We start from the raw sequence: 11224 nt of genomic DNA, 5'->3' as shown, positions 1-11224 counted from the left end.
TAATAGGTTAAAAAGATCTATTTTTAAGCTTTTCAGATCGTGATTTGTATTAATCTTTATCCCTTCCCCATATCCAGTAGGAGATTTAGAATAGAATTGTAGTTTTTCCTCCCCCTTTCCAGTAGATTATATGTATCTAGAATTCCCTGGCCCATTTCCCATAGTAATAGTGATAGGCCATTAGTATTCCTTTCCCCATTCCATATATGTAGTGTGTAGAAAATGCAAAAATAAAAAAATTCCCCTTCGGGGGGCCAAAAAAAAAAGGAGGTCCACCAGTGGGGCCAGGACACTAGAAGCCCTCCCACTGTTGCCCCCCCCCAAGCACCAAGAATACAGAGCATTACTTGCCTCAGACCGAGCGTTCCTATCTTATACTTTGTGGCTCATAGCCAGTGATGGACCTCACTCCATATGTTTATCCAATTCCCTCTTGAAGCTGTCCATTCTTGTAGCTGCCACCACCTCCTATAGCAGCGAATTCCATGTGTTCTTCACCATGTGTTGGGTGAAGAAGTACTTCCTTTTATCTGTTCTAACCTGACTGCTCAGCAATTTCATTGAGTGCCCACATGTTCTTGTATTGTGAGCAAGGGAGAAAAGTACTTTTTTCTCTATCTGCTCTATCCCATGCATAATCTTGTAAACCTCTATCATGTCACCCCTCAGTCGTCATGTATCCAAGCTAAGCGCTTTAACCTTTCTTCATAGGGAAAGTGTTCCAACCCTTTTATCATTCTAGTTGCCCTTTTCTGTACTTTTTCCAATGCTATAATATCCTTTCTGAGGTGTGATGACCAGAATTGTACACAGTATTCCAAATGAGGTCACACCATCGATTTATACAGGGGCATTATGATACTGGCTGATTTGTTTTCAGTTCCCTTCCTAATAATCCCCAGCATAGCATTGGCCTTATTTATTGCAGTCGCACACTGTCTCGACATTTTCATTGCGTTATCTACTACGACTCCAAGATCTCTCTCTTGGGCAGTCCTCCATTCTTATGAATACAGTTTTCCCCCAGGAGCATCTATAGACTTAAGCAGTGATTTCGGTCCTTTCTGCACACATAGCTCACTGTAGCTTACTCTGGAGAATCCAAGCAGCCAGGTTGACTTCAGATTTGTGTGCCTGCCCTTTGCACTGTTCTTTTTTCCCCATTTTATTTATGGCGTTATTTTTGTATGCATTCTGTATCTACAATTAAAACTCACATTTTTTGCTTAATAATAGTTGTGACGTCACTTGTAACCAGTGTGGGGTGACGGGTCACCGGAGGACCTCTCAAGCAGCATCCTGGGGAGAAAGTGGAGAGGAGACAGCTGAAGGAGGGAGCACACACCCAGGACTTGCAGACGGGAGGGGAGGAGGGAAAAGAGGAAAGGAAGGAGGTGCAAGAGGAGGGAGGGAAAGCGGGAAGGGAAGGGAGGGATAAAGAATGGGAGCTAAGAAGAAGCCAGATCAAGACACACAGCAAGGGCTGGCCAAGGAGGGTAAGCCAGCGCTGCCAGGCTGGGCAAGAAGGATGCCTTTCTGCTGCAGTGAAAGGAGAAGCCCACCAGCCTCTCCCTGACCCCTTTCACCTGCACTCCTCCTCCTGCAACAAAGTCCGTGCAGTTGTCCAGGCCTTCTCCTACTCCTTTCCTCCCACCCTAATCCCTCCCCCAAGAGCCAAGGAAGAGCAAAATTGGCTGTGGCTTCCCTGTTCCCCTCCCTGGGCCTGAAATTGATGTGTGGCTTGCTGGAGAGAGAACTTAGTAAGCAGCCAGCCAGCATGCTTTTGTTTAGGCAGTGGTGGAGGGGTCAGGGAGAGGCTGGCAGGCTTCTCCTTTGGCTGCAGCAAGCTGCTCAGCTTGTCCCTTGGGAAGGGGGCAGTTGCAGGCAGGAAGAACCATGGAGGAATGGGGCCAGCTGTGTAGCCCGCTTCACCCGCACCTTTAGTGTCTGCCTTTGCCTTTGCCAAGCACTCACTGGAAAACCTGGTGGAGGGAAAGGCAACTTTGCCACCCCAGACAGGATGAGAGCAACACTGCATCTGCAAAGGGCCATGCACTCGCCTGCCAGTTGTGCAAGAGTGGAAAGCATTCAATTTTTTTTAAAAAAAAACAACCCCAAAACAATACTCAGGGCTGAACGAGCCAATAAGGACATTGATGAGGAGGGGGGATTGGCCTAGGAGGAACCAGAAATGGGCAGGGGTTGGAAAATCCAAGGCGATACTCCTGCTTTTAAATTAGTTTTGACTTGGAGGCAAACAACAGATAGAAATCACCACAAAACCACTCTTGAAAAGCCCGGGATAAATGCAGGCTGAAAGCGATCTGGGCACTGAAGGGGGGTGGTATCAGTTTAGAATGAAAAAGTGACTGCGAATTGAATGCTTGGTGAGGGTGCAGAGGGGTGCAGAATGGGGGGGGGGGAGCGAGGGAGATGCTGGGTTAAAGCAAGGGAAATGACAGTGCAGAAAGGGCCTTCAACTGTGACCTCCATGCAGGCCTGTACGAACTTTCCCTTTTGTAAATGTACCCAACACTAGATACACAGTGTTTGGGGAAGCTAGCGAAGAGACTAATCCAATCCAGAGAAGGCCCATATGGGGGAGGGAGAGAAGGGAGTTTCTGTGAGCCTTGAAGAATCCAGTGCAGGTGTTTTCAACAGGTAAATAAGTTGCTATACCACTTAGCTGTTTTAACTACTACTCTTTCCTTTCCCTCCTCCTCTGTTTTCCACAACTTGGTCATTCCTGTGCCGGGGGAAGTGAGAAAATTGGTTATTCATTATTAATGGGTTTGGTGCTTTATACACAGCAGTAAAGTATTTTTTCCAGTATGTATATAATAAATTGCTGTTTTATGTACTTGCAGTGCGAGATGCAAAAAACCTAATTCCTATGGATCCAAATGGGCTTTCAGATCCTTATGTGAAGTTGAAACTTATTCCTGATCCTAAGAATGAAAGTAAACAAAAAACAAAAACCATTCGTTCCACTCTTAATCCAAATTGGAATGAGACATTTACATTGTAAGTTGAATTTTGATACTTTTTCTAGCAATAGTTCTGTTTGCGCACATTGTATTGCGCTTCTGCAATCTTATTGGAATGGCAACAATTTTCTTCTTTTATTTGCAGTAAATTAAAACCTACAGACAAAGACAGAAGATTATCTGTTGAAATCTGGGATTGGGATCGAACAACTAGGAATGATTTCATGGGCTCTCTTTCTTTTGGAGTGTCAGAACTCATGAAAATGCCAGCATGTGGATGGTAAGATGTTCCTTGGTACAAGGGGCAAAACTCACAATCAGTAGGAAAATGGTCTCTTTTCTTAAAAGACCTGGGCATAATTGATGCTGTTACCACATCATGAGAAAAGTGAGCTCTTCCTGTTCAAAGAAGAATTGAGAGCACTTGACACAAGTAAATCACTGCTTGTGTGAAATGGACAAACAGTTCACATATCAGTTGTGTTTTCAATGCAGTTTTCTGACAAGTCACTTATGTCAGCCTAACACTGCAAGCCTATGTATACTTACTAGGCAGGAAGTCCTCTTGAACTCAGTAGGATATTCCTCTGAATTAAACCAGTATACAAATACACTGAATGGCCCCTAAACTATATAGATATTTAGAAATATATTGCAAATTAGACTTTTTGCCTCGATTCTGCATTTCTAGCATCATAAGCGTCTGGGTTTTCATAGACTGTTTTAATATTGATGATTTTATGTTGTTTTTAATGATATTATTGTATTGCTAGTGAGCTGCCTCAAGGCAGTGTATAAATTTTCTGGAGAGGCAGCATAAGGATTTTCTAAATAAATCATTTCCATTACATAAAGTATTTTTCTTACATTACACAGGTACAAACTGCTTAATCAGGAAGAAGGCGAGTATTACAATGTTCCAATACCAGAAGCCGATGACGGTGGAAATGTGGAACTGAGACAGAAGTTTGAGGTAAGAATGTATGCACATACTGTAGAGGTGAGCATAATCTGTAACCTGATCCTGTGGTGCCACACTACCAAATGCTACAACAGACAGGAACAAACTTCTTATCCCTTGTTTTGCCATACAGCTCTTTTGCTATCCTCCCTAAATCTCCCATTATACCTCTTTCTGTCCCCCCCCTTTTTCTTTTTCTTTTCATCTTTATATTAGAGTATGAAGCCATTAGGCAGGAGAACATAAGATCTAAATAAATGTTAACTGGGACAGTTTTATCTGATGACTAGACCCATCACAGAGTAGCCCAGGCTATTGATTTTGTGTTTGAGGGTTCCATTTTTGCTGCTTGTATGTTGCAATGAAGTTTTTAGAAAAGTCAGCCCTCTATTTCCATCATAAAACTATGGTTAGTCTTTACAACAGGTAGGCAGCTAGATTTTTCCATGCTACCACACTTAATTTGACTTGAATCATACTAATTTTGCTCTTTGTTGAAACATCACTCACTGTGACTATAAATTTCAGGGCCTAGGTTTTTTGTTTTCTTCCATCTGGTTTTATCGGTAATCATTTTTGGTCCCTTTTCAACATAAGAAGCAGTTAATAAAGAGAAGGAACCTGAAGAGAAATCTGGCTGGATGACAAAGAAGATCTGGGTGGAGAAAGGGAAATGTAGTAAAAATGGAAATAAAAGATGAGATGTTGAGATGAAAAAAATAGCAAGAAATATTGGGGGAAATGATATCCTGAACATGAGCCAAATGGATTTTAACAGAACTTGAAGGGGAGGGTTGGAAGTAGAAGGGAAGAGAGGGAAATATGGATAGATAGTCAATATAGGCCCTGTTCACACGAGGGGTTTTGAGCCAGAAGAGGGACGGATCGGGGCCGCAGCAAACGGGCGCGATCCCACAGCAACATCTGGGAATCGTGCTGCGCCCATCCCCCATCTGTCCCTTCCAGGTGGTTCAATCAAAAGGGCCGCAGCAAGTGCGGCCGTGGGATCGCCGGCACGTCCTTGCGCCGGCGCATCTCCGGGCGAACTGCGCATGCTCAAGCATGCACAGTTCGGCAGCCTCCCCCTCCCACTTGTCTCTTCCTCCTCGGCATCTGATCGTGCTGGGGAGCAACGGCGCGCGGCTCACAGGATCCATGGGATCCCGCCCGCAGCGTCTCTATTTTGGTGCGGCTCTAATTAGCCGCACTTTCACCGGTGTTTTCCCTGCCATGTGGCAGGGGCCAAAGTTAATTTTTCTTGAGCAGTGTATCATTTAACCACATTTGGTTAAGTCTATTAGCAGTCCTGAATTGTAATTTTAAATTTTGGGTTTTATGTATTATATTTTATGCATTTTATCTGTGTTGTAAGCTGCCTTGAGCTCCATAAGGAAAAAAGAAAGATAATAAATGTTGTAAATAAATAAAATAAATACCTTCTTCAAGGAGGTTAATGACAGTGTTCTCTAGGGATATATCACTCATTTAATGACACCACAGGAGCCTTGTTGGGACTCTACTTGCACAGAACAACCAAGAGTTTCTGGTTTGGCTCTAATACATTTCTAATATACCTTTTATATATAAAGATTATATTATATATAATAATGAGTTGTATTCTATTTATTTAAATTGTTTACTTACAAGGCTATTTTTCTGCTATATAAAATGTTTGCTTTTTGGACTGTGTGAAATGATAAAATAGTACATGAGCTTTTCTAGTGCTCATTTCTAATAATACTTTGAATGTCTTGTGTATTGGGTAGTGTTTCAGTGCTAAACAATTGTGCTGTAGAGTGGTAGGAAAATGCAAGCTACAAAAAGAAACCTTAAAAAAAACCTGACTAAAGTTTGCACAATTAGCTAACTGAAAACAGTCTCCCAGTATATTTACAATGTGGACTGAATTTGAAGTGAGTTGATAATACAGCAGTCTTAAGCCAGTTCTGGAGCTCTTGAATCCCTTTCTTCACATAATTAAATACATAATTGCAGATTGTTACAGCCGGTTGGTGGAGTTCACAGATAAAGTGATCAAAACTCTCAGAAACAGTTTTTTGCTGGAACATGCAGGAGTTCTTTGTTCATGTGGGCAGATGGTTAACCTTAGAACAATGACCTCTTGATTGGATGAACCAGCTTTATAAAATGTGCTACTTAGGATATTTACAGTACAGTTGGTTTGCACTGACTATTTACAAAGTCAAGCAAGTGCATTTTTTCACAATCATTGTGTAAGTACCCTGAAGGGACGGCATAGCAATTTTCTAAGTAAATAAATAAATCCAGAGCCCTGCTACCCAGGTCAGCCACTTCTCCTGGCCTGGTCACATCTCATGCTTATAGCTCCTTCTCAGAAGTTGCAAGATGAGTGTCAGATGCTCTCTTGTTCACCAGGTTGGAGGCAAGTCCCAGGCCACAACAGGTCTCCCAGCAAAGATTCCAGTCCAGTATCTAAAAGGGGAATCCAGAATAGCAGTCCAAGGTCAGGCAACTGGCAGGATGGTTTGTTTGTTTATTTACTGGATTTGTAACCCACCCTCCCCTGTGCAAAAAGTCTCATAGGCCAGGTTGCAGATGAGTTGATCCCACACTGGCATCCTTATATAGGGAGTTTCCCTTCAGGTGTCATTGGTTCCCAAGTTAGGCTTCCCCTCACAAGCTGAGAAGCACTAAGGCCTCAAACCTGTGGTGACTTATCAGTATATCCTAGCATTTCCTTAGCAGAGGGAGGCCTGGGCCATGCACTTCTGCACCTGGTGCATACCTCAGTCCTAGCCCTTCACCTTCTCTGCTCCTGAGGTACTTCAGGAGACCAGGGTGGATCCATGCTGGGGCAGTGCTAGTGCTAGCTCATGGTCACTTCAGGGAGGCATTGGAGAGTCCAGCTCACTGGGAGGGTCTGCCCAAGGTAGGGCTTGAGGGGCAAGTTGTCATTCTCCTCCAAGGACTCCTCTTCCCATGCTAAACTGTGGCAGTCCATGATAGTTCCCCACTGAACATAGACTCATAGAGTTAGAAGGGCCATACAGGCCATTTAAGTCCAACCTCCTGCTCAATGCAGGATCAGTCTAAAGAATTCCTGACACATATTCATCCAGCCACTGCTTGAAGACTGCCAGTGAGGGGGAGCTCACCCCCTCCCTAGGCAACCGATTCTACTGCTGAACTACTCTTGCTGTAAAAAAAATAAATCCTAATATCTGTGTGACAAAAGACAACTTAATGGATGTCTAGCAACACTTTTAGGAGAAGCAAAGGATTGAATCATAACTATGGGAAATCATAACTGTAAGCAGAATCATAACTGTAAGCAGAAATGCACCTGTGGATCCAATCCTATAACTTGGATCCAACCCAGAATGTTCCAGCACAGAAAATCATTGGAGTTTCTGGATATCTAAACTAACTGCTTCTCTGTTGTGGGGCTGACACTTCATCTTCCACTTTCCTCTAGAATGTTGAAGGGATGGACGGAGTGTTTCTTAACCTACAAGTTATCAGGGATATCTCTTTTTCCATCACATCATTATTTTAAGAGGAGTGACAAGTGGAGTACCTCAGGGATTTCTTCTGTGCCCTGTGATGTTCAACATCTTTAAACATGATTTGGATGAAGGAATAGAGGGGATGCTCATTAAATTTGCAGATGATACTAAATTGGGAGGGGTAGTAAATACGGTAGAAGACAGCACTGAGATACAGGATGATCTTGACTGCCTGGAAAACTGGACTAAAACTAACAAAATAAATTTCAGCAGAAATAGATATAAAGTTCTGCACTTAGGTAGGAAAATTAAATGCGTAATTATAGGATGGGGGAAATTTGTCTTGGCAGTACTAGACCATGACATGAGTCAGCCATGTGATGCAGTAGCTAAAAAGGCAAATGTGATTTTGGGCTACATCAACAGATGTATAGTGTCCAGATCACACAAAGTGATGATATCACTTTACTTTGCTCTGGTTAGGCCTCACTTGGAGTACTGTATTCAATTTTGGGCAGCCGTGGCTAGTATTTGGAAGGGTGACCTCCAAGGAATACCAGGGTCGTGGTGCAGAGGCAGGCAATGGCAAACCACCTCTGAAACATCTCTTGCCTTAAAAACAAGTCTAGCTCACCACCTAGTGGTGCATAATACTAAAGAGCTAGAACTTCTGGCTGCCAGACAATCTTAGGATCTTCTGCAGGGGCGTAGCCAGAAAATTTTGGTTGGTGGGGCACTGGGAAATCCAGGGGGGCAGGGGAGCAAGCGTGAGAGAGATCCTGTAGATTCCTCTCCCTGTTCTGTCTTTATGGAAGGCAAAAATATACAGCCCTGATTCACACCATCTCTGTGTTCCCCTTCTCACAACAAGACTACTATATACACAATAACAAATCAACCTTATGGAAGAAGCAGGGGGGAAAGAAAAAAGACACAGAAGTACTGGGAAATGGGACATAGGCATCTTGGAGTCTTAGCAGGCTGGGAGTCCTATGGCTTCATGATTCAAAATACACAAGGCTACTTTTGTGCCCCCCTTTTAAAACCTTTTAAGAATCTTGTGAGAGCAGCCACACCACCTCCCTATCCACCAGTTGCACAAGATCTGTACGTAGCGTAAAGTCACCTTAACAAGCCCATTCCTTCCTGCGCACGCCCCCCAACGCTTTTGAAGGCACTCTGTTTTTGTTTGTTTTCCTGTTTGGAGGATCCTGCAGCAGGGGGCTTTTCTAGGTTTTCTTACCTCGGTCGATGAATGGGGTTTTCTACTGAAGTGCCTGATTTGACTGTAAATCCCCACCAGCAAAATTTGGGATTACAACCTTTAACTTAAATAACTGAAATGGCACTCAAGGCATTTTGAAATTCAAAAATAATGAAATATTTTATTTAACATAGAGGGGAAAGGTCAGGGAAAATCAGGGGTAAAATTCCTGAGGTAACTCAATATAGGTGACTCTGAGGTAAAATCAGTACATGCACAGACTTTAGTTCTTATATTTCAGGCTAATGAGAGTTTCTTAAGCTATTCACAATTATTTAAAATCTTTATGTTGAGAGGCTTTTGTTCCAGTGTTTAACCAAACACTCTAGTATACTTTCTTTGAGTATTCTCTGACTCTTTTGGTTTACAGAAGGCTGGTACACTCTTTTCAGTACCCAGTACCCAAATCCAAATCTCTTCTACTCGACTCTTCTCAGCTAGGACTGAAATCAGACTGAATTTTCCTCAGCATCCAGTTCAGGGCTTTCTCGGTGGCGGCTCCATCCTGGTGGAACGAGCTCCTGGAGGACCTCTTGCAGTTCCGCAGGGCCTGCAAGATGGAGCTCTTCCGCCAGGCTTTCAGCTAGGGTGCCTCAACCATCATAGAGATTATGTGGTTTTAACTGTATTTTATGTACTGACTGTGAGCCGCCCTGAGCCTGCATTGCAGGGAGGGCAGGGTATAAATGCGATCTCTTCGAACAGCCTGTCACTCAAAGCTCTCTTTCTGTGAAGAACTAACCCTTCACAATCCTTTATCTGTTTACATATCACTTCTAAAATTTTAAAAGTGTAGTCCATCACAGTTCCTAAGTAATCCAAATGCTGCTCCAGTCACTAAATTCTGTGACCTGCAAAAATTATGCAGAATAATTAAATGTACATATATCCCAATAGGAATGGCCAAGGACAAAATCCTTTGCCATTTTCTAACTGCTGGAAATCCCATTGAGTCTAATCCTCCTGGATCCTGATTTTACCAGATTATATCATTTCTAGCCTATATTCTCAACTAAGATACTTGCTCTTGCATAAATGGAAGCTGAGTTTTTCGAGATCTCGAACTGTGTGCCCAATTAGTTCTGTGTGGTCACAGATAGTACACAGCCCTGGTTAAATGTTCTCTTTGTTCTAAATAACCATAGAATATCTGACTATTAAAGACTATATATATACTTGTTTGTTCAACTAAAAGAATGAGCACAAATCATTGCTCAGTTGTTAGCAGAGTTGATGTAATATCTCTTCCAGTTTCAAGAAGTTATCTTGTGTTCTATCAGATAGCAGGCTTGAATGAGGTATATCCATTAAATTCCTGTCTCTTATAATAGACCACTGCTTCTATCCGATGTAGCAAGTGCACAGTTCAATCAATCAATCAATTTATTGCAACAGTCAATGACCAGCAGTACAGTTTGATTAAAATTTAATGCACAGTTCAGACTATTAGGATAGTTAGAAAAATGCTGTGGTTTTTTTTTAATGTTCCTACTACTTAGATGCTTACTTTTCCTATTGAGCTCAAAAATGCCAAGCAAAGAGTAGAGAAAGTTGCTCTGCCAAGAAGAGATTTAATAATTTTTTAATCTTGTTTGAGATGTGGTCCCAATTATATCTGAAGATGTAGCCTACCCAGTAGTTATTAATAAAGAATTTTCCCAGTTGTACAAGTATGTATTTTCTCTAGGAACACATAATGGACAAACTACCTTTAAGACTGGCCACAATCCTGTAATTAATTGTGTTTGTATGGAACTCTCCAGCTAAAAGTTGGGAGGAAGATTTATACACACACACACATGTTTCCCAACTCCAAAAATACTGTAACTAGATCATACGTTTTCCCCATAGAATGTATTAAAACTGCAGAACTACTCCCTGAAAAAAATAATTTTTGCTTTGCCACACATAGTCAGTGGCTTTTTCAACAGCAGTTTAGTCAAAATATCCCTTCTCCAGTACCAGGAATATGGTTTCCAGCAAGTCCTTTTAGTGACACATTTGTATTGCTTTATGATGTTATCCTCCCAATAGCTAGCAATCCAAAACAGTCCAGTGGAGCCTGAGCGGTGGGCGTTGCCTTCTGACACACTTCCAGTGATTTCAGGGGTGTGGCAAATATGTTATGCTAATGAGTTATGCTAATGAACTCCTGCACCTCTATTTCTGCGAAATGACCCCTGGTGCAAAGTAATGCACATTGGAGCCAAAAACCCTCACTTTAAATATATGTTGATGGGGTCCAAACTGGTATTAACAAAAGCAAGAAATTGCAAGTAGATAAATAGGTACCACTTCAGTGGGAAGGTAACAGCGTTCCGTGCACCTTGGTGTTTAGTCATGCCGGCCACATGACCACAGAAATGTCTTTGGACAGCGCTGGCTCTTCGGCTTTGAAACTGAGATGAGCACCGCAACCCTAGAGTCGGATTCAACTGGCTTTCGAGCAAGAGAACCTTTACCTTTTTTATGATGTTATCTGCTATAACTGTGCTTTGAGGTTGCAGATTTACTCTAGAAGACA

General features: G+C 42.4%; 1 protein-coding gene across 1 annotated transcript in view; it reads left to right on the top strand.

Moving 5' to 3' along the window:
- Nucleotides 1-3960, top strand: part of LOC107123983 (protein kinase C alpha type-like) — a gene marked incomplete at its 3' end in the record, with an annotated part of 233819 nt that extends 229859 nt beyond the window's left edge. Inside the window, exons 6-8 of the mRNA XM_015427353.1 lie at nt 2868-3024; nt 3133-3267; nt 3864-3960. Of these exons, the coding sequence (XP_015282839.1) occupies nt 2868-3024; nt 3133-3267; nt 3864-3960 (389 nt within the window). The remainder of the gene's footprint in view (nt 1-2867; nt 3025-3132; nt 3268-3863) is intronic.
- Between the last annotated feature and the right edge of the window lie 7264 nt (nt 3961-11224).

The sequence above is a fragment of the Gekko japonicus genome, unplaced genomic scaffold (genome assembly GCF_001447785.1).
Source record: "Gekko japonicus isolate JY-2015 unplaced genomic scaffold, Gekko_japonicus_V1.1 scaffold1912, whole genome shotgun sequence".
Lineage (NCBI taxonomy): Eukaryota > Metazoa > Chordata > Lepidosauria > Squamata > Gekkonidae > Gekko > Gekko japonicus.
The sequence above is the reverse complement of the archived record's forward strand: the minus strand, read 5'-3'. Positions and strand labels throughout refer to the sequence as shown.